The following is a 23,439-nucleotide window of genomic DNA, read 5'->3' as shown; positions in this document are numbered from 1 at the left end:
CACACACACACACACACACACACACACACACACACACACACACACGTCAAGCATGTGCTGAACTGCTGCTAGTCATGTGATGTATCTTCCCCTCCATCACACACGCACGCACGCACGCACGCACGCACGCACACACACACACACACACACACACACACACACACACTTCTCTATTCTCTATTGAGGAAGAAGATACGACAAATTTCAGTTGAAGCCAAAAAGCCAACACGTGAAACTTTCACTTTCACATGTTCTGGTTCACTCAACTGAATGTCCAAGATAAAAAAAACTGCTGTCAAACAGTAACGACAGCTCATTTTTCACTTTATAAACCTTCTAAAAGCTGCTCCAGTATCCACATCAGTGGCTACATGCATGTGATCCGTGGAATAGATGAACAATGCAACTGCAATAAAACTTCCGCATGAGCTGCTAATTAACGTCATTAAAATGTGGTGTAAAACAAGCCTCACCTGTGCAGTGGAGTGTACGAGCAGAGATGGAGGTCTTCTCCTTCTTAGTTCCACACACTTCCTCAGCTTGCAGATCTGATGACCGGTCCTGCGGTTGAGGCAGCAGCTGCACTGGCCACAGCTTATCTTCCTAAGACATGGCTCACACGCCCCACACCTGCTCCGCTTCTTCTTCTCCTTCCTATGTGAGTTTGATGCTGTCCAGGGGAACGATCCACCCCCCTCTGGCCCCCAGGATCCGGGTAGAACAGAGGGACTGGACTCTCCATAACCTGTTTCTGATTCAGTGTCAAAAGAAAAAGAGGAGCGAGTGCTCTCCGAGCTGCAGGAGAAGGTGGAGCTACTGTCGAGAGAAAGAGTCGAGATCTTTGGCACCGAGTCCTGTTCTGGCACTGCTACATGGATTCTGTCCTCATTTAAGTTTGGTTCACGCTCAGCAGCAGGGGCATCTGTCCTCCAATGACTAACTACCAATGACGTTGAAGATGTCTGTTTCTGTCTGTTGTGCTCCAGTGATTCTGGATTGGATTTAGCATCTTTGGTCTGCGTCGCTGGTGGCATGCAAGCTCCTCCTACTCCCAGAGGAGAAGGGGTCTCTTGGCTCTGTGGTTGGTGTGGCTCAACCAGGCTAGAATCCATCAAGCTTTTCGGGTTGAGAGAGTCTCTACAGATAATAACTGGCATGTGCCTTTTCACAACAGTCTGCACCATCAGGGCTGTCTCAGGGATGACTGGAGACGTTGAGAACTGAATTTTAGCACCATCAGTGGTAGGTTGACCGTCTAGTTTACCCTGGATCAGACCATCTGGCTCACGTGCCTCTGCGTTGGAGAGGGCTTTGGTGGAGTTTGAGGTAGCTGTGTTGGAGACTAGTAGCTCACGTGCAGGTGATGGTGACGGTGCTGTCAGTCCCTCAGTAGAATGAGGTGGATCTGGGGCAGGACAGGCTGGAGTGCTGGTTTGGGATTCAGAACTGAAATTTTCTCTTACACTGATGTGTTCCTCTCCACTCTCACCATTCCCCAGCCTGTCAATAGTCTGCGCTATCTCTTTCATAGTCTCAGTGGCCTTTTCTACCTCAAGGCTCTGTCTTCTATCATGATCGATTTCCTCTTTCATCAGTGTCTTTCTTTCCTCGGTCCCACGGTCATTCAAGACTAGAATGGTACCCTCATCTCGCTGAACAGCAGACAAATTATCGTGCTGAACATCCTTGGCATGATGATCAAGCTTATTTCCAAGGACAGATGAACTGTCATTGTCCTCATAGCTGCGCGGCACACAAGATGAGCCAGCGCTCATTGGTTCTGAAGGCTCAGAGATACAATCTTTACTTCTGTTGCTGCAGAGTTTTCGCTGTCCGTCAAGATCATCACACACTGAAGCCTCGACGTCGCAGTTCAGGTCACCTTCACTGTCATGGCTGACAGCCTTTTTGTCTTGCTGGGCTCCACGACTGTCACAGCTGTGCTGCACACAGTCTTCCAGTGCGTCTTCACATGGCGGTGAGTCAGCTTTAAGTGGGCTGACCTCTTTACCGCTGTTGACCCCAAATCCTGCATCTTTAATACTTGCAGGAACTTCAACATCGGTTTTTGGATGAACTGGCAGATTTCTATCATCACAGTTGTCCAATTTCTCATTTTCCTTGGCAGGAGTTGAACTGTTGATGCTAGTACTCAGTGGCTGGTTGCTTGTGTTTTGGGGAGGAGATGCCGCTCTTCTCCCAGTCCTCCCTTTGCTGGTTTTACCTCGTCTGTAAGGTTTAGGGGGCTGGCAGGGAGCAACAGACACTTGTGTGCCCCGCTGAGACTTCCTACGCACCAGGGGGTCTTGCAACTGAACACAATGGTCACTCCGATTGCTCGAGCGTCTAAGCCTTGCAGATCCTGTTACATTTGGGGCATGGTTTACTCTGCCAGGGGACCTCCCAGGACCCTTGCCAGCGGGCCTGCCTCTTCCACGAGGGCTCCGGCTGACCTCGGCTCGGGTGGCCGATTGCTTTGGTTCTGCAGGTGCTTTCTGGGATCTCTCTGTGGCTCTTCCTCTGGGTTTATTTGAGTTGCAGGTTTGCCTCTTGGTGCCGATAGCTTTCGGTCCATTTTTCCGCTGAGCAGGTGTCCGTCTCCTGGTGGGTTTGGTGGACGCAGGCATGACTGAGGGTGTGGATGTGAGAACTGCTGTCAGCCAGCATGGGGGCAAGGTGAATGTTTATCCTTTGCTCAGCACACAATGTTTTTATTTTTTCTTCTTCTTTTTATAAATGTAATAATTTTTTCAGTTTTTCAGTTTACCGTTGTTACTTTGTAATAGCAGTACATGACCTATGGAGGACAAAGAAAAAAAGAAAAAAAAATTTAAATATGAAATTTTGAACACTTAAATTGTTAAATTATTATTGCGAACACGCTGGAAATACCTCACTAAACTCTAGGCAACAATATGACTGGATTATAACATTACGATTGAGCCAACATTTTTTTCTACTTTGTGCGCTCGTTATGACACTTTTCTGCCCCGCCTGGAATATCGACTCGGACAGGCAAGAAGTGCGGAAAAAAACAAAAGAAACATAAAGTCCGAGCTCCTCTAGATAGTAAAATATGTTGAGTAAAGGTATCATAAAACCTGATCGGCTATATATATAAACAAACACAGCAGGATCCGGAGTGGATAAACGGCTTTAACAGTTTAAAGGGCAGGCGCACAGAGGAAAGCGCTCTGGCCGGAGGTCGGATCCTGTTTTCGTCTTTCTGACTGGCGGAAGAGGGGGATATTACCGTGGAAAAAAACGCCCTCAGACGTCGCTGTTTATTATTATTTTGCACTTGACCGCTGTCATTTAAATGACCGTGTAATGCTGCCCCCTCCCCCGACGCGTCCTCACTTTTACGCAGGTTGTTTTGTTGCCCCGTGTTTAAAAAAAAAAAATAATACTATTATTCTGAAATGCTTTACATACCACAGAGAGACAGTTGTACGGTCTGAACTGCTAATAATACCCCGCTCCAGCGAGACAGCGAGACCTTGTATTGGTTTCCCTCCTCGGCAAATATAGACTGCTGGCAAGTTCAATCCTCACACAGCGATGACACATGAGCAGGACGCACGCACCGACAGCGTGGACGCACATCGAGCGGGATTGCTGGTCTTTCACGGTGCTCCGTTGTAGTCTCCTGCGGGACACAACACCCGTTAAAAAATGTAAATCCCTCTTGTGTCAATCCATTCAGGGCAGCCCCGCTCACTCTCCCTCCACCAGACGCAACCTACAGGCTCCGCTGGCCAAGAACTCGTCGTCGGGCTTCTGAGGGAAGAGCGCACGAGAAAACCCGGAGTGGAGCGCAGCGGTCGCCGCTCCCCGCTGCGCCTTGCGGCAAGTGCACGCAAGAGTGCGCCAAAGCTGATGGTAACAGGAATGGACAGTGTCGAGGAGTGCAACTAAGGATTTATCGCGGAAATGTTGCAGGTTCAACATATTTTTCAAGCGTTATGACAACAACAACAACAACAACAAAAACAACAACACTAACAGAAGATAAAATCGGACTGTATTAATGCTACATGGGAAATCATAAGTGTAGCACCACACTGCACAAATACCACACAAACAGGATCGTTGCACACAAGAGAATAGTCTATGTATATCTAAATAGATAATTAGATAACTATATTTGCCTATATACCCATGGAACTACAGGGGGGAATATATGGGGGACATATTCATAGTCGATGTAATATTTACAATATGTGCAAATCATTCATATGTACCTGTTTAATTTTATTGATAATACAAAGTGTGTATGGTAATGATAACCAAGATCTTTGCCAATCAGTGTCTGTTAAGACACTATTCTAAAAAGCTTTTCGTCTGGGACCGGTCTTCCTTTTGTTATTAAAACAGTTTCTTACACGTTTTTCATTGCATTTATGATCCAAAATGTCTACTGCATTAACAAACAGCAGGAGTCCTGTCCTTTGGGATACACTGCAACATACTCTCCAGGAGATACAGGGATATTACCATAGATATAAAACGTTTATATCTATGGATATTGCCATAGATATATTGCCATATGTAATCTGACCATGTTTATTACTATATTACGTATTCGGGGAGCGTCCCCTACGTCATCACTATGCGCCAGTGTTGGGCAAGCAACAGCATCCGTCAGTCTGAGGACGAAGGACACGATGAGAGGCACATGTAACCACCTCAGATCAGCACCTTAGATCGACCAACTTTACTTCCTCATGATCAGGTGAGCTGCGATAACAGCCTTCATAACGCCATATTTCAACGGGACAATTTCCAGGAATGACGAGACAGTGTCAGCTCCGCGGAGGAGAAACAGGCGTGTTAAAACAATCCACTTTATTCTCCTCACTCTTCTCAAAGCTCACGTTTTTCTGTTGGGTGTCACTGTTTGAGAGTTACCTGTCTGCTAAATTATTGTGCTGCCAATGTCTGTTGTGAAACTGTAAGTAACATAAAGCCGGTCATCTATGTTTTTGTTTACATATACAATTCTTCTCATATTGAACTCATTGTGACGTCCTAGAAGCAAATGTTAAAAAAAATATGTCTGAAGTTATTGAGGTCGTTTTGTGGGTCCTGATAGTTCTCTGTGTCTTTGAGGTTGGTTTACACCTCTGTTTAGTTTCCCTCTAGTATAAACAAAATTTGAGTTGTTCGAGTTTTCTTTGTCTAAGGGGGGTTATTGTGGTTATTTTTGTGTCTTCTTGTTTTGCAGCTATATGTCTTAAAATACATCTGTAGATGATGTTTGTTTGTCGTTCTTGTTTCATTCATTCTTGTTTAATGGTGTTGTTTGCTTGTAGTAGTAGTGGTCGTAGTTGTGTCCCCCTGCATAGGTTTTTTTTTATTGTGTGTTGTTTTTTTTTTTTTTAAATCTAGTGATGATTTTGCACATTTAAAAAGAAATTTGTAACTCTATACTTGTTTCTTGTGTTGTACCCCCCCCCCCCCCTCCCCCTTCAATAAGCTTTATTTTCATTTATCTTTTACTTTTCACAGTGTGTTTTCTTCCATTTAAAAACCAATATCTGCATGTCTCACGGTCATGTTTATGCTTGCAGGATCTTCACGTGAGCGAGCAGCCACTGATGTGGCAGATTCCTGAGCCGAAACAATGACATCGGAGGCTGCGGTCTCCTCTCCCACCATGAGCAGCACCCCTGCCAACAGGGACTACTACTGGCTTCGATCCTTTGTTGCTGGAGGTAAGATATAAGAGAGACATATTTTCTTGCGTACCGATGGACTGGCAGTCTGTCTGAGTTGTACCCTGAATTTGTCCCTAATGTCAGTTAGTCAATGTAGCCTCCAGCTCCCACAGCCAAACTCAAGACGAAGCAAGGACAGAAGATCAATGAATGGATCCCTCCAAAACACTTTGTCTGGCATCTACTTAACTCTGGCAGTCCTTTTCTACATCAATCCAAAACATTTGTGTAGTATTGTTTTTAAACCCCCCAAAATATGTGTAAATATTTCAATTCTGTCATTTCATTCAAATTGCAAAGGGAACCAGCAGGAGTGTGGTACAGTGGAGCAGTGGTTAGCACCGTCACCTCACAGCAGGTTATTGCTTGTCAATGTGTCATGTAAAGAAAACAATCTGCATACCTTTAGTACAAAAGCACAATGTTGATATTCAAACATAAAAAGTTAATAGAAACAACATATTTACAGACACGCATGTGGGAAGCTGTTTCTACCGTGCAGCCACCATCTTAATGGACTGACTCTTTCATTGTCACCATTGTCTCTGGGCTGCTTCTGCTCTCTGCTCCAGCTGTCGTCACATGTGTTAAATAACTACAATGGACAGCCTGTCAATAGCTAACTGATATTGACTGGTCCCATTTAAATATTGACATAAATAATTGCTTATTTATAATAGCTGATGCATTGCTTCTGTGTCTTCATTTAGGTGTTGCAGGATGCTGTGCCAAAACTACCATCGCTCCTCTGGACAGAGTCAAGATTCTCCTCCAAGCCCAGAGCCCCCATTACAAACATCTGGGTGAGACTTTCTACAAAGCAAAACATGGGAAACCAGCAAGTGTTTGTTTTCACACATCTGTTTCACAGGAGTGAAACTTGTGGACTTGTTTTTTTTTTGGTTGTTTTCTTTCAGGAGTGTTTTCCACCCTGAAAGCCGTGCCAAAAAAAGAAGGCATGCTTGGCTTGTACAAGGGGAATGGGGCAATGATGGTCAGGATATTTCCTTATGGAGCAATCCAGTTCATGGCCTTTGATCGATATAAAAAGGTATTTTATAATTTTTCAGAATGTTTTATTTGCTATCAAAACAATTGAACATGAAGGGAGCAGATTGTTTTGTGAACCTTTTACTATTCAGGACTTTGGTTTTGCGTTTGTATTGTTTGTTTTAATCAAATCAACCGCTGTTGATAATAATGTTACTATTATTACATACCATTATTAACAAAAGTAATAATCTCTTTTTACAGCTGCTAAGTAAACAGCTCGGGATCTCTGGACACATCCACCGCCTCATGGCAGGATCTATGGCAGGTACTGATATCATGCTTTTAACTTTATTTCTCGCTGTAATTGAATTGCTTACTGAAAGTGATTCATTTTGGTTTAATTCATAATCGTATACTACATTTTTATCTGCTACATAAGGACAGATTTTCCCAACAAATTACCATTTGTAAGCTTTTATGTTCTTAAAAACTCATCATTAAGATTCTGGAACATGCAAGCTGCCTTGTAATATAGAGAAAACCGAGAGGAGTTCAATTAAGTGTGTTTATATTCCTACTCATATTCTCACTCTGCATGTGAGACTTATTGGGGGTGATAAAATTGCCTTTCTCCAATGGTCAGCAGATTATCGGCCTTTAAAGCTTCTAAAGCTGAAAAGTTATCCCAGGATAAAGTGGTGTAGAATACGCATGGATGTGTTTTTCATTTAGGGATGACTGCAGTGATATGCACCTACCCTCTGGATGTGGTCCGAGCTCGGCTGGCTTTCCAGGTGAAAGGAGATCATCGATACACTGGAATCATCAATGCTTTCCAAACAATCTACCATAAGGTGATTTTTCTTGTAATCAGTTTCCACTTGTGTTTATATTGGATTTGAGTGTTCATGCATTGTTTGTTGTTGGGGGTTTGTTTTTTTATGCAGGAGGGCGGCATACCGGGCTTCTACCGAGGACTTACGCCAACACTTATAGGAATGGCTCCATATGCAGGTGATCACCGGGATTATTTTTGCTTGGACTGATTGAAGGCCGGTGTGACCGTCATGCCAATGAACATGAAGTGACTCTGAACTCTTGCCTTATGCCCTCTCAGGTATCTCATTCTTCACCTTTGGCACTCTGAAGAGCCTCGGACTGAAACATTTCCCGGAGCTGCTGGGACGCCCCTCCTCAGACAACCCGGACGTCCTCATCCTCAAGACCCACGTGAACCTGCTCTGCGGAGGCGTCGCTGGTGCCATCGCTCAGACGATATCGTAAGGGGTTTAAAGCTCAACTCGTGGTGCAGCGGCTTTACCTCCGCTTCCTGGCGAGATTTAGTTATCAGTCATCACATCGTGGATCTCCTCTCTAGGTATCCTCTGGATGTGGCCCGGAGAAGAATGCAGTTGGGGACAGTGCTTCCAGACTCAGACAAATGCGTGTAAGTACTAACATCGCTCATAGTCTTCATGGTCTTTTGCACTGTGATGTAATCTGGTACACTTTATCAGTCGTAAAGTGTCGTGTGTGTCATAAAATCATCACTCAGGAAAGGTTTTCTTTCCAGTGACACTGTTGGGGGGGAGATCAAGTACATTTGTTTCTCCTTTGTGTTCCTAAATGTGTTTTCTCCTTTCATGCATTACTCTTTAACATCTATGTTTATTTTTTTTGTCCTCACATTTTAACAGAAGGCCAATAGAAATGCACTTGAAACCAGAAAGTTGCTGGCTTGAATCCCTGGACTGACAACAGATTTCACTGGGGAAAGTGAAAGGCACTATTCTATTTTATAAACAAGTTACTGATGAGAACTTCAGTAACTATAGATAGAGTGTGACTTTATTGGTAGCAGCCAGAGGACATCTACATTGCAATCAAACATTTATTGAACACAACAAGCCAAAGGGCAATCCTAGTTTTAAAAGAAGGGCCTGGTCAGGTGCTCACAGATCAGGACTTTAGAAAGCAGCAGCAACGAAGCTGTTCGAGAGCATGTGGTCTTCGCTCTCAGGACTCTAAACCTCCAACTGGACGGTGTTTGTTGAAACGAATCAAGTAAATAGTGTGTTTTGGCATCATTGCATTTTATCACAATACAAATACAAAACAGTTTTTCCCTCTAACGAGGATGATGATGCATAAAATACATTATTTTCTTGTGTTTCACACGTACAGCAGATTTTAATGCATTGAATGCATGTTGTTGCTCCCAGACTGGAGAAGAAGACTTGGGATTAGAGAAAAGACTTTGTTCGTCGTGTCGTCTGTGACAGGAAGAACTATCGGCCACATCACTGAAGTGAATCGTATAACTTTGATGTCAAACCAGATCCAGACATTTCCTGCCCAGACTTTTATTTCAAAGAAATGTGTGACACTTTCATGTTGAATAGAAACAGCTGGTGAAAATGTCCTTACCAAGGCCTTTTTTTTTTTTTTTTTTATTCTTTCTAGACTCACATGAAGGAATGAAGTAGTGGAATCAAAATCTCTCACCAGATTTTTAAAATAATCTCTTAATTCTTAATGGTTGTGATTTTTCTTTCTCCGTTTGAACAGATCACTGATCAAGACCCTGAAGTATGTGCACAAGTCGTATGGGATTAAGAAGGGATTGTACCGAGGTCTTTCTCTCAACTACATCCGCTGTGTCCCCTCGCAGGCTGTGGCCTTCACCACTTATGAGTTCATGAAGCAGGTCCTCCACCTCAACTAGGTGTTTTCTTTCTCTTTATTGTTTTCCTATTTTTCAACCTTCCAAGCCTCCACTGAGGCTCCGTGTATGCTCTGAGTCAGAAGTCTGCTCGACTTCCATCACCACTCACGTCTTAAAGGGTAACTGAAATGTTTTTCAGATTTCATCTTTAGAAAGAAGAATAAATATGCTTTCGAAAGGTATATAACATTCCCAGATAAAAGTCCGAATTCCGACCCTTTTAATTGACTTTACATGATGCAGCAGACGACGGTATATTTGCGGGCCATAAATGTGAGCCGCCTGAGCTAGACCGGATATGACGTACGAGGGGTTATATGTCCCAGCCAAAACAACATCAGCTGATTGAAGAATGGAGGGGTTTGGCGATACAGAAGCACCTAGGAGCGATGTTAGCCAAGATTTAAGTGACGTATCGTTGGTTTTGGACGAAGATGAAGGAGAGGAATCATCGGAGGAAGAATTAGAAGAAAATCAAGGCGTTCAACCATACATGTTTGAGCCGTGAGTACATATTGTGTGTGACCGGGTATTTACCCGTGTGCACATATTGTGCGTGACCGGGTATTTACCCGTGTGCACATATTGTGCGTGACCGGGTATTTACCCGTGTGCACATATTGTGCGTGACCGGGTATTTACCCGTGTGCACATATTGTGCGTGACCGGGTATTTACCCGTGTGCACATATTGTGTGTGACCGGGTATTTACCCTTGTGTCAGAGTGGGTGTTTTGCAAAGTTTATTGGTCTATTTGTCTTAAGTTTTAGCAGGTTTTAAAAAGACTTACTGAAAGTTGGGTTTAAAAATCCGTTAAAAAGCCGTTTAAAAATGGTGGGGACAGAACCAGGTTTCAGGATACGTTTCCTCTTCACATCAAAACCAAGTGACTCTCGGATTGCGGGTGCTGTTTCGTAACAGTCATCCGTGAAATGTTGACTGCAGAGATAGGAGGCCTCTGTTGGTGTCCAGTTGGAGCGAGTGCGCTGCACTTGTTTTGTCCATAATCTCCTCAAAGTTTCATCTTTTGGGAATTTATGGACACTTACAGACGGACTGGGCATTTGGGAACACCCAGCCGCAACACAACGCTTAGGCATGACTCTAAAAAACTGCTAAATAACGCGATAATGCAGAGCACATGTAAACAAGACACTACGATCAGCTGTTGTGGGCGGAAGTAAATAACTCCTCATACGTCACAGCGCAAAACTACGGCAAGTTGGGAAAACTAGGTCAGATTCACAGGGCGGGAGATTTAAAGGCATTTTTAGACGTTCGGCGCTCAAGAGCAAGATAGTGGTGTGATTGTCATTGGTGTGTCATATATCATTCGAAAGGGGGAAAAATAATGCTAAATACTGGTGTATTTTAATAGAATTATTTCAGGGACCCTTTAATCTCATCGGTGTGGAAGCTGTCTTTTCCGTGAGGTCAAGGGCAGACATTCATGCCTTGCCTGTCCCGCTTCACCCCTCTTTGATTTGTCCCCCCCCCCTTACCTCTGAGGACGGTTTCCATTCGGTCAGAACTCATGAGACCTGAATGTGAGCGACTCCATCATCAGTGTCTTCTGCAGCGGCGACATGCCAACACCTCCCGACAGTGTAGAAACAACTTCGTCCTTCAACAAATCCAGACATTTCATGACTTGATGGAATACTTTTAACATTATCAAATTATTTATCAAAATAGTTTTTTTTTCTTTTTTTTTCCTACAAAGAATCAAATGACGTCATTCAGATTTTTCAGTATTCATAAATGTATATAATTGCTCTCAGCTTTAATCCTACACATATTTCTTTTTGTAATTTCTTGTCATGTCTTCTTAATTTACTGACACAGGAGCTGTTGAGCAAAAACTGAAATATGTTTAGGAATTGAAACAATTCAAACATTGGGGGTTTTTTTGTGTGCAGTGCATTAACTTTTAGGAAATTTTGCAGTTTGTGCTTATTTGCCTTGTTTTTTCTTCTACTCAGAAACCAGTGCACCAAAAAAAAAAAAATCTCTTTTTTTTTTTTAAAGGTAAACTATTACACTACTGTGTTGCAGTATGCAGGTTAAAATGAAGAAAAACGTGCTTTTCATGGGAAATATTGGTGAATGTGCACCGTCTTGTCTGTGGCTTTGATGGGTGATAATGTATGTTGCGTGTAGCTTGGGTGTTCAAATTTGAGTAGACTCAGGAGCAATTTGCACTTCATGACTATAGATAGCTTTTTCATCATTTATTTATTTATTTGGGTCTAGTAACCTGTTGCCACTGGGTGGCAGCATTGACATAACATTGTATAGCCTATGTTCAGATCTTAGCAGAACAAACTGTAGGTGCGTCTCAGAAAAAATTACAAAATTATCAGTATCAAATATTTTTTTTAATTTTTACACCTATAACATAAAAATGTTTGGATGAATTAATTTAGATTTCAAAGGCCTAAATGGGCAAAAGATCAGATGTAATGATTTTTGAGTTTCTCATGTTTGTTAAAATTATGCAGAACACAACGACTTGAAATGCACTTGGGGAAAAATAAAATGTATAGAAGTCTCAGAGTTTGACATAAGTTATATGAAAAATTATGTTGTTCTTCACTGTATTCTACCTTTTTGAGATGCATCTGCTATCGAGTACAAGTCAGAGATAGATCTTATATCTCAATTTCTCCCCTCATTTGTCTTCATAAAGTAATCGTAAAATGCTGACGATTGTTTACACAGTGGTTCTGATGTCACGCATCAATATTATTTGACTACTCACTACAGTTCCTGTTTGACTGATTACTCCTAACGTCCGAGTGAGGCCGACCGTTAACGACTGAATTAACAACCGAATACATTTGTTCCGCTGCAGGCCGTCATGCCTGCACCAGGGCTCATGTGAACCTCTTCTTCTAGTTTTCAGCCTCTTGCCTTCTTCTGACTTCCACGTCTTACTTCATCTCAGCAATTTATTTGTACTGTTGGGATTTGTGCACAAGCTTCAGCTGAGGCCTCAGTAATTTTCAACCTTTTGGGCTTGTGACTCGTATGAAGCTGTAGAAGAGGAATAATTTCCCCTTTTCGCCTTCTCATATAGTCACTTTTCATTAAATGCTGGAAAGTTCAACGATGGAAACTCTATTCTGTGTCACAATAAAGCAAAATGTAGCCAATTTCATAAGCACACATTTGTACAAAAGATAATTCAAGACTAACTTTGCATCTTTTGACCATTTATTTAATGTCATGTATATTTTTTTTAAAAACCGAGGCCATTCACATTGAATGTGTGGCCTGTTTGCCAGACTCCAGGCTTGAGAACCGCTACTAAATTCACTCAGACTACTAAACCACCTTGAATTGAACTTGAAAAGAAAGAAAACAGGTCTGGAAAAGAAAACCAGATTTTATTATTTAGATTTCTTTTTTTTTTTGTATTCCCAGACCAACATTAAATGCAGTTCCCAGTTATGCCTTCCTTTTCTGGGCTCAGCAGTATAATCACACAATGTCTGATGACAAGTGGCAGCTTGTAGGTAGGACACAACAAGCTTTTTGTGCTGCCAGTTAATCATTCACTCACAGAGCTGCTGCGTAATTTCTGTTTGTTTCCAACGCCATCTAATGTTTGTCATTTCTGTTAAATCTGTTTGTCGTCATTCTTCCCAATCAGCTCACCGCCACTGATATAGTATTATTCACATATTTCTCAGTGAATATACCTGATTGACGTGACTGAAAAGAGATTAAATTATTTCAGAGCGAAGAATGAAAATGCCTTTTTTGATTGCGTGTCATCTAAGTTGTTGTTCTCTTTGTACTCTAGTTTTATAAGCAGTAACTAAATTACATTAAAAACCATCTTCTTAAAGCATCCGTGTTTTGTCTTCAGTTTGTGCTGCCAATGCCATCATATAGAAAGAATTGTTCTGCTTGTTTTAATGACTTAAAATAGTACTTGTTTTTAAATTCCACTTTGCTAAGCAGTAATGAGTTAGTTTCATTTGTCACTTTGAGTTGAACATACACAGATCCTTGGAAATGTAGATGTTACAGTTTCACCTGTTAAACCACAGAGGGACCTCTGTGACGCATTTGCATTTGTTTCAAAAGTGGAACAGGCGGCATGTTGTCCCGAGTCTCTGACTAATTTGACTGGTAAATACCATGAAAGATAAGCCACATATAGTGTCATTAACATCTCAACATACTCTGACCCTGTTGGTTTCAGGTTCCCTCTGCAAAATCACTTTATTCTGTCGAGGATTCATGAGAACTTGCTCTTATTGTTTGAAGACAAAAAAGTTATTTGATATCAACTTTTGGAAAACTGATATCAACTTTTATTTTCTCTACAAATCACTGCCAGTAAAGAGGGGAAGGAGGAAACTGCATTATATTGTGACCTCATTTAGCACAATGCTCATAGTTGGACTTTATGATCTCTATTAAAAAACACAGGAAAGAAAACATCAAGACTATGTCAGGAAAAAAACAATTTATAGAAACAGAAAACATTGAAATGCATAAAGGAATACAAATTACTCATCAAAATGAACATGTGCTCCAATCCTCTGCACTGGTTTCACACTCATATAACAGCTTTACAGAAGAACTTGTGAACCAATATCCCACCCAGAAACTGTTTTTTCCAGACTTTTTCTACGTTAACTTTTCATTAAACTGTTAAAAACAATTAGGGTCCATAACTGTACCTTATGCAGTTCATTTAATTTTATAAAAGTGTACAAAACTCTTCCCCACTGCTGAAATAACTTCATTTATCTAATGGTGTCCTGCTCTCACCAAACTGTTCACAGTTAATGGTTTCCATACATCCTTTTCAAATCTATATGAAAATAATATATTGATTTGATTGATAAACATACTCTCAATAAAAAAAAAATTCTTTTCACACTCTATTACATTACGCGGTCAATGCGGATTGTCATGTTTTAATCTTTTACTAGAGCCACAACTACACCCTGATCCTTCAGTTCATAATCATTCAGCTTAAAGTCACACAGTTTTCTGAGTTAAAACAGGTCTGAATTATTGCTTTAATGTTGAATTAGTCATTTATCTGACAGTCTTTTAAATTCAGAAACATAAGTCATAAACCTGTTCTGAACCTAATAATCAACAGACATTCCCTGGCATGGCTGTATATTCACACTGAACAGATGAGGAAAACGTTCATGCCGGTACTTCGTTAGAATGTGAAAGAAATTCTGCTCTGGCTCAAAGTTTTGTTTCACGTTCGAACAAAGTCCTGGCATAGCTGTATATTCACACTGAACAGATGAGGAAAACATTCATGCCAGTACTTTGTTAGAACATGACAGAAATTCTGCTCTAGGTCAAAGTTTTGTTTCTCCTCATGCAGACTGTAATTATTAAAAACGAATGCATCAAAACCTCAACAGCCTTCATTATTGTTACAGTCTCTGTTGTGTTTGTGACAAATGATCTTGAAGAGCAGTTTGAACTGATTTTTCTCCTCTCACGGTCATCGTTTCGTTATATTTCCTCCTGACATGGCACACAGTTAGTTTGACATCTCAATGAGATGGAGATATTCTGCTTGGAGAAGATCTTCCCTTGATCCCCAGATTTCCCCTGCTTCCAACTTGAAGCTGCCTCAGGGGAGACAGCCCACATTCCCCAAAACCACTGAGCTGTTTTTCCCCCTCTAATGTCAGTGTAGAATGAAGGCGTGTACTGGCACCTCCCTCTTTGGCCTGATTAGAGAACTTTGGTTGCACACACCAAACATGAAACATGTTAGAACTTTAAACAGCTACCACACACACGTACGCATACACACACATACACACACCCGCACACACACAACACACACGCAGGCGTGTAGAGAAGAGAGAAGTGCATGGCAGTGAAATACAGGCTTTGAGCAACTCGAGGAAACTGGTCTTTTTTCAGATTATTGAGGCAAGTCTTTGACTGGTAGTGCTCTGAAATACTTTTCTGCAGATTTCTTCATCCTCGAGAGCATTTTTGGAGTTGTGCTGATGCTGCAGGGAGCACCATGTATTCCTACACAGTGACAATAGCCACAGGGAGCCAGTGGTTCGCAGGGACAGATGACTACATCTACATCACTCTGGTGGGCATGGAGCAGTGCAGCGAGAGGACCCTGCTGGACAAACCTCTGTACAATGACTTTGAGAGAGGGGCGGTAAGTGAAGACAAATGATTTGATTTTATCTGCTGATGAAAGATGAGCACTGAAGCCAAACTGTGCAGATTAACTATGAGAGTATCGAAGAGGAAGAAGGTAGCACAAAACTGGAACTTGAAGTTTACAACTGTTGCACTCTTAAGTTCTGGTTGGAAGTAAATGCAGATCATTTTCATATCTAAAATAAACAAATTGAACCCAATAGTAAATATTAGCAGGCATCATCCTTTAATTATGGTTTCATATAAGGTTAATTCACCAAGTTAGTTGTGGTCATTGCTTGCAGTGTGTTTGCATATCTGAAGCAGCTTCCTTTGTGCATTTACATGAAATATATAGTTTGTGACACCGAATTTTGACAATTACATAAAACTTGTTCAATTTCAAATCAATGAACTTTTCTTCAGCCAGATATTTGTGGCTTTTCTCAAACATAACAAAAAACAGTTGTAGAGCTTCACAGCTTCTGTCTCCTATACCATCAACTGAATACAAAGCCAAAATAGCATTTCTATACGCACATGTCTTATTAACAGACACAATAAATAACTTTCCAGAGTAACTGGATACTCTTTGTGTCGTGAGACCTCACATACTATCTTGCTCTGTAAATTCTCATTATTGGTTAACATGTAATTCCACTTCTATTTCTACAATATAGACACTGTTGATTTCACACATCTGGTGGCGTTTAATTAATCCATAGTTGATTCTGACAACAAATGGCCAGCCTGCAGTTTTTTGATCGTGATTACACTGCAGGTGGACTCCTACAACGTGATAGCTGGAGAGGACCTTGGTGAGATTGTCTTGGTGAAGATTGAGAAGAACAAATACTGGGTGCAGGATGACTGGTACTGTAAGTACATCACGGTCAAAACCCCAGCTGGAGACTATGTGGAGTTCCCCTGCTTCCGCTGGCTGGTGGATGACAAGGAAGTGGTGCTGCGAGATGGACGAGGTAGTCATTAACTTTTAACTTTACTCAATGAATGGCCAGTATTTTATCAGTCAGAGTTTCTGGAGCAAAAACAGAAGTTGAAAAACAAAACAAAACAAAAATAAATTAAATTCTTATGTCTGCTGTAGCATATCTGCCTCAGGATGATAAATCCAGCCTGCTCAAGCAACACAGACAGAAAGAGTTGGATAGAAGAAGAAAAACATACAGGCAAGTTTCCTTTGCACCTGCAGTTTGTTGAAGGAGACTGAAGCCACTCACTAACAGGTCTCTTGTCCTTTATAGGTGGAAAGAGTGGCAGCCAGGCTTCCCTTTGAACATAGATGCTAACAGACACAAGGATCTCCCCCGGGACATTCAGTTTGACTATGAGAAGGGCGTGGACTTTCTCCTCAACTACTCAAAGGCGTATGTGCTGAGGCAAACTGGATGATGTTGGATATAATACTCTTTACTGTGGAGGAGAGGGAGTCAGTGGAGCTTTGACCTCAATGGTTTCTTTCTTTAAGGCTCTCTTTTTTAACTTCCATAAGGCCACTATCAGATGCTAGGATGACGCCTGATAACATTTTGTTCTGTACAAAAAGAAAAAAGAAACAGACGTCATTGTCTATCTGTCAGCAGGAACATTTGCATTGTGCTTTCACAAAGGGCGCATACTTAACATGTAACCAAAACAGCACTTTATGAAGTTTGACAAGTTGGAAACACAACATGGAACATATTTGTCACTTTAATAGCCTTTACATTTAATGATGATGATTATAATTATGATGATGCCGATGATGATTTTTTTTCCCCCCCAGAATTGAAAACCTGTTTTTGAACCAGTTCATGCACATGTTCCAGTCTTCCTGGAAGGACTTTGCTGACTTTGAGTCAATATATATGAGAATCAATATCCAAAACACAATCTCAGGTCAGCACTGTATTCTATTCTATTCTATTCTATTCTATTCTATTCTATTCTATTCTATTCTATTCTATTCATCATATTATATTATATGCTACAGAATATGTCATGCAACACTGGAAAGAGGACTTCTTGTTTGGATACCAGTTGCTGAACGGCTGCAACCCCATTATGATCCAAAAGTGCACCAAACTTCCTGACAAGTTTCCAGTCACTCATGAGATGGTTTCCGTGTGTCTGGAGAGGGACATGACCCTGGACCAGGAGATGGAGGTAGATCTTGTTATGTCTGCTTCTGGAAAAACCTTCCAGTAATTTGCAGTAAGAAACCTTCATTCTGGATCCAGGCAGGGAACATCTACATAACAGACTACGAAGTGTTGGATGGCATCACTCCCAACTGCACAGACCCTTGCACTCTGCAGTACCTGACTGCTCCTATCTGTCTGCTGTACAAGAATGCCCACAACAAGATTGTGCCCATCGCTATACAGGTACAAAGGTGTGAGTGTGCCACCTCATTATTTCTGTTTTCATCTGGCATGGCATCACAACTTGCTGTCCCCACTGTCATGGGTCTTCTTCATTAAAAAACATTTTTTTTTTAGATCAGCCAGACTCCTGGCGAGGACAACCCAATCTTCCTGCCCACTGATAGCCAGTACGACTGGCTACTGGCTAAGATCTGGGCCCGTTCTGCCGACTTCCAACACCACCAGACTGTCACACACCTGTTCAGAACACATTTGATCACAGAGGTGTTCGCTGTTGCCTTGTACAGGCAACTTCCTGCTGTTCACCCTGTGTTTAAGGTAAGGTATTTGGACTGGTTAAAAGACTGGTGGGATTTTACGTTTAATTTGTTGACTGATCTGTTGTGCCTTCTCACAGCTTATCCTCCCACACGTTAATTTTACCATCGCTATCAACACCAAAGCCAGAGAAGAGCTCATATGTGAGTGTGGCATCTTTGACAAGGTGAGTTTGTGGTTGTTCAAGAAAAAGAAAAACAAGAAAAGCATTGGCAGGATGTGGGATCAATAAAAATGGAGTTATAAAGAGAGAGGAACTATGTAGACGTATGTCATAAGAAAAAAAATTGTCGACGGATCCCCACAACTGGCAAATTCACACGCCAGCATTACTGATTTTCTTTTAAAAAGATAGCCAGTCGTACTGACTATCAGTCTTTAGATTTGATTGAATTGTAAAGTCCCAAAAGCTGCTTTATTTCATTTAGTCAGATTTGCTTCCGGGAGTTTCCCACATGCCCCGGGAAGTTGTTATGATTTTATGATATGATTTAAAACAAAAGATAAAAGCAAGACAATAAATGGTATAGAAATATTCAATAAATTGCATATAAAAAGCAAGCATGAATGACAGCAGAACATTGAGGCTTTGATTGTTTGTGGAAAAGCAAATGTGTCAAATGAATCACAAGAAAAAAAAATAGAGGTGACTGATGGAGTGGAAAATGTACCATATTTTTCAGTTGAGTAGGTCTGGTACAATATCTGCTGCTCAAGGTGACGTCTTCAAACGTCTCTCTGGGAAAGTGCCGCAGCCCCACTGTCAGTTGTATCTGGTTCACATCTATAAGTCCCTCCTGTCAATCATAGCTTTTCTTTGGCTCCATGTTCCACTTTCTTCTCTCTACAAAGTTACAGCATTTTCTTTCTGTCTACGTGTGTGAAGTACATCAATTGACACGCAAAGAGTTTCAACAATGTTTTACTATCTCTTCTATTGAGGGTGAAATCAATCATCATGTTGGCAAGAAGAGTGAGACTAAATCCTCTTTTGGCTGGACATGTTCACTTCTCGCATCCTGCCACCGTTATGTCTGATCTTCCCACAAAAGATCAATACCAGAAAAGCAGACACTCGAATGAACTATTGAGACCTGAAAAGTTCAACAAAAAAACCCCAAAACAAAATGTGACCATTCTCTAATTCTCCTGAAGGCCAATGCGACAGGCGGTGGTGGACACGTCCAGCTAATTCAGAAGGCCATGAAGTCTCTGACCTACAGGTCCCTGTGCTTCCCTGATGTGATGAAGATGCGTGGCATGGACAGCAAGGAGGAGCTGCCCACTTACTTCTACAGGGACGATGGCTACAAGGTGTGGGACGCGACCAAGAGGTGAGAAGACGTTCCTTCTCTACAGAACTGAATAAAACAGAAATGTAACCTGACAAAGAAGGAGCAGCGCGAGCTGAGTGAACATTTCTGAGTAGGCCAGAAAGCGACAGAATTTCAAAAGAAGAGATGTTGCGACATTGTTTTTATTGCCTCCATGCCTGACAGCTGTCCTGATTTCTCTCCTGCAGCTTTGTGTCCGATGTGGTGTGTCTTTACTACGCCAGCGATGCAACGGTGCAGGAAGACGAAGAGATCCAGGCCTTCGTTAAAGACGTGTGCAGCTTCGGCTTGCAGGACTTCGATCACTGTGGTGGGTGAACATTACCGATCTTCGAACTTATGTTTTTTTTGTTTGTTTGTTCCAGCTCTGCAGCCACAAACAAGACACAACTTTTTGAGGCAATCCACTCACCTTCTCTCTCCTTTTTTTTTTTATTTTGAAGGCGAGAAAAAGCAGTCTGCCTCTCAATATTTCATTAGCCTAGGATTTGCTGGAGAAGACGGGTACGACAGGGAACAGACAGCATTATAAATTTAAATCTGCTCTGTTATGGATGAATGGTTGCATGGTGAAGAAAGGAAGCCACAGATGTCTGACGGTGTCACTTTCAGAGCAACCAGCATTGTAACATCCCAGCACCCCTCTGCATTTCCCCATCATTACCTTCCGGAGCACATTGTGCAAGAACCTTTCACACAACAGTAGTTTGCAAAACTAAAAAAAAAAAAGAGCCAAAAAAGGGGAGGTTTTGTAAAGATTTTGGTTCATGTTGACACTTGTGCGTTTCTACAATCTGTGCACAGGGTTTCCCAAATCTTTAACATCACGTGACGAGCTGATTGAGTACCTGACTGTTATTGTGTTCAACGCCTCAGCGCAGCACGCAGCCGTCAATTTTGGACAGGTGAGTTAAAAAAAAAAAAAAAAAAGTGATAAAGAATGACAAAAATGCATGTTATCAATCAAAAACAAGTATTGATCTGCTCTGATTTGATCTGGTCATTAGCACAAGGAAAATGTATTTGACAGCTCAATAGATATACTGTAGAATGAAAAAAGACTAATCCACCACCTCCCTATCAAACAATGGGAATCCTTGTAAAAAAAAAAAACTTATTAATCATGCTTTGGTGTTACTGCTAAACTTTCCCCAAGACAAATAAAATCTTCATGTGTTTCAAATGTGTTTTTAGTATGAAATCTTCACACACAAAAAAAGAAAAGAAAAATGGCACATAGGCACACAATGCTAACATAATGAGTTTGTGTCGGAGTCACACTATATTCATAGTTTGTTTACGTCGCACAGATGTTGCAAGAATGTTGTAAAAAGCTAAATATGGGTGAAGTTTGCCTGAAGTTTGCATGGTGCCACAAAACATCTGTGCAAATATCCAATTGAGATTTGGACATTTGCTTGACCAGGGGTCTTAACTGACAGCTCAAGCCACATACAGAAAAATATAACAAGAGGAATTAATGTTACTAACATCCATGCATTCATTCTCAATGCCACTTTATCTGGTTCAGAGGTGAAAGACGCCGGGCACGACCCCAGTTGGCCCTCACACTCACATTCACACCTGCTGCCAATTTTAGAGACAATAATTTACCTAAAATACATGTTTGTTTGTTTGTTTTGTCACATGCCGAAGGTTACGGAGAAAACACGCACCGGGGTCTAGGGATCATCATCTACAGCCCTCTGTGAACCCATTGGGCAAAATTTTAATGATAAAATAAACTTTATTGAGCAAAACCATCAGTGCAACATGTCCAAGCATTGCGTACCATATTTAAATATTTGCTTTGTCTTTCAGAGTGAAACTCTCCAGTCAGCACACATCATTAAATGCTATTCATTGTCCATCCATCTCAAACAGCCATCAACAAAATCTTTCAAAGTGAAACACTTTTTTTCAGTCTGGCATCTTAACCAACTTGGAATGAGAATGAAAGCAGACATGTTTATTTGTCCTCACTTGGGGGGTTTCGCTCTCCATGCATGGTATACAGTAGTTGCTTAACCTTACTTGTAGTGAAGTAGCACTGGTCACTACAGCAGGGGGATAGATTTTGTTTCCCCAAGGTGAAGTAATTCAGTAGAGGCTGAGAAACCCCCCCTCCAAACAAATCCCACCTTGAATGTGCGCCTCGCAAATCTTTTGTATTGGAGTTCACATAAGAAACCCACAAAGTTTTAGATAAGCACATTCCTTGAATAAATCTAATTCACAGTCTTTGTGAACTTTGTGCAGTTCGACTGGTGTTCCTGGATTCCTAACGCCCCATCTACCATGCGAAAGCCCCCTCCCACGCAGAAGGGCCAGGCAGACATGAACCTCATCATGGAGACTCTACCTGATCGCGGACGCTCCAGCTGGCACCTAGGAGCCGTCTGGGCCCTCAGCCAGTTCCAGGACAATGAGGTAAAGGGGCAACGCGCAGGCAATCACTCAAACACTTTCATCTCCTGGCTCCTTCTTTTAAATCGTCCAAAACAATCACAAGTTTGAAACCAGCTACACATTTCCACTGTCACCTGTCCTCCCTGCAGCTGTACCTGGGCATGTATCCTGACGAACACTTCATTGAGAAGCCAGTGAAGGCGGCCATGGAGAAGTTTAGGAAGGAGCTGGCCGAGATAACCAGCTCCATTAAGAAGAGGAACCAGGGAAAGAAGCTGCCTTATTACAATATGTCCCCCGACAAAATCCCAAACAGTGTCGCTACCTGAGGGATGAAACCTCTGCAGGGGACGTCAAGAAAGGCCTCCACTTCCTGTTTCACACTTAACTTGCATGTTCCCCCTGTACTGTACATGCATTTTTTCCCCTTCCTGTCAAAAGAATAATTAGGGACTGTACATTGCAAATGTGTGTGTGACTGTCTGTCTCTGGGGTTTCCCTTAGAGAACTATAGGATCAACTCCTTCGATCCCAGATGATGAGATGGATAGTTTTAGTGCATCCAATATTGTAATATCACTTTATATTTCACTGACCTTCTTATATAAGATCAAAAAGCGGCCAAAGATTTTAGCCAGAGCTGTAAACTGTCTTAAGATTTTGATCAAATGCCAAATACAAGCTTGCAAAGACATCAAGGATGAATAGAACTCTACAGTGACTCAGTGGCACCACACAGTGCACATTAAAGGTATTTGGTAAATATTGAATAATATACTGGCATTGAAAACACACACCTAATATGGGGATTCAGTGTGGCATTATGTAATTCAAATTCATATAAAGAAGGTGCAAGTATGTATTGACTCACTGGTGTTTCACCAAATTAGATGCACAACACCTCGGTTAATGGTTTTTACTGACAGTATATATACTGTATTTCACCATTTCAGCTTTCCCTTATGCTTTATTCACCATCACAATGACAACAGCATCCATGTGAGGTGCTCACACACACCATTGGTAGAAACTCAGCTTCAGTGATACTGAAGATACAGACACACGGATAAGTCAGGACGAGGGATCGAGCCATTAACCTTTAGCACAGGGGGACGACTCACTTTGTCATCGGAGCTCCAGCCTGTCCTGATGTCCCTGAAACACTCCCCGGCTTTATATCAACTTATCATTCTTGTCTTGTGCTGACTGTTCTGAAGTGATATATGAGGTGTTGACTTGTCTTTCATACATTACACTGTGTTGCGTTTTATGGTGTATTCTCTTTGGAAATAATAAAAAAAAAAAGGTGTGTTTTAAATTTACATCAAACTCTGGTGGTGTTACCTCAGACCTGCAGTGTAAAAAAAAACTCACACAAGTATTAAAAGCAA

The 23,439-nt window shown here is 41.6% G+C and overlaps 3 protein-coding genes across 4 annotated transcripts in view; 2 read left to right on the top strand and 1 right to left on the bottom strand.

Moving 5' to 3' along the window:
* tet1 (tet methylcytosine dioxygenase 1) overlaps nucleotides 1–3,754 on the bottom strand; it is a 30,791-nt gene extending 27,037 nt beyond the window's left edge. Inside the window, exons 1-2 of one of the 2 annotated variants that reach the window (XM_080507632.1) lie at nucleotides 3,436–3,754; nucleotides 474–2,797 (exon numbers count right to left, since the gene is read on the bottom strand). In XM_080507632.1, the coding sequence (XP_080363758.1) occupies nucleotides 474–2,627 (2,154 nt within the window). In that variant the 5' untranslated portion in view covers nucleotides 2,628–2,797; nucleotides 3,436–3,754. The remainder of the gene's footprint in view (nucleotides 1–473; nucleotides 2,798–3,435) is intronic. The other variant, XM_080507633.1, reaches the window with a different exon arrangement.
* Nucleotides 3,755–4,625: 871 nt separating this feature from the next.
* On the top strand, nucleotides 4,626–10,026 carry slc25a16 (solute carrier family 25 member 16). The gene is made up of 10 exons (XM_080507000.1): nucleotides 4,626–4,735; nucleotides 5,574–5,717; nucleotides 6,431–6,523; nucleotides 6,638–6,771; nucleotides 6,975–7,038; nucleotides 7,446–7,567; nucleotides 7,661–7,727; nucleotides 7,831–7,993; nucleotides 8,092–8,160; nucleotides 9,282–10,026. The coding sequence occupies exons 2-10, from the start codon at nucleotides 5,627–5,629 to the stop codon at nucleotides 9,436–9,438; spliced, it is 960 nt and encodes a 319-aa protein (XP_080363126.1). The 5' UTR covers nucleotides 4,626–4,735; nucleotides 5,574–5,626; the 3' UTR covers nucleotides 9,439–10,026.
* Nucleotides 10,027–15,466: 5,440 nt separating this feature from the next.
* alox5a (arachidonate 5-lipoxygenase a) lies at nucleotides 15,467–23,270 on the top strand (the record flags this gene model as incomplete). Its single annotated transcript, XM_080508091.1, has 14 exons — nucleotides 15,467–15,616; nucleotides 16,382–16,580; nucleotides 16,709–16,790; nucleotides 16,866–16,988; nucleotides 17,387–17,499; nucleotides 17,594–17,766; nucleotides 17,841–17,987; nucleotides 18,102–18,305; nucleotides 18,385–18,471; nucleotides 19,461–19,639; nucleotides 19,828–19,949; nucleotides 20,444–20,544; nucleotides 21,899–22,069; nucleotides 22,198–23,270. 14 exons carry the CDS (start codon nucleotides 15,467–15,469, stop codon nucleotides 22,375–22,377), a joined length of 2,031 nt encoding a protein of 676 aa, XP_080364217.1. The 3' UTR covers nucleotides 22,378–23,270.
* Between the last annotated feature and the right edge of the window lie 169 nt (nucleotides 23,271–23,439).

This window comes from Blennius ocellaris (genome assembly GCF_963422515.1).
Source record: "Blennius ocellaris genome assembly, chromosome: 13".
Classification (NCBI taxonomy): domain Eukaryota; kingdom Metazoa; phylum Chordata; class Actinopteri; order Blenniiformes; family Blenniidae; genus Blennius; species Blennius ocellaris.
Note: the sequence above shows the minus strand (reverse complement) of the source record. Positions and strands in the feature narration are given on the sequence as shown.

Excerpts from the sequence above, each read along its gene's own strand:
- slc25a16 (XM_080507000.1), top strand. The coding sequence starts at position 5,627 with ATGACATCGGAGGCTGCGGTCTCCTCTCCCACCATGAGCAGCACCCCT. Across the intron at positions 5,718-6,430 it reads TCGATCCTTTGTTGCTGGAG|GTGTTGCAGGATGCTGTGCC; the intron begins GTAAGATATAAG and ends GTCTTCATTTAG. Across the intron at positions 7,568-7,660 it reads TCCAAACAATCTACCATAAG|GAGGGCGGCATACCGGGCTT; the intron begins GTGATTTTTCTT and ends TTTTTTATGCAG.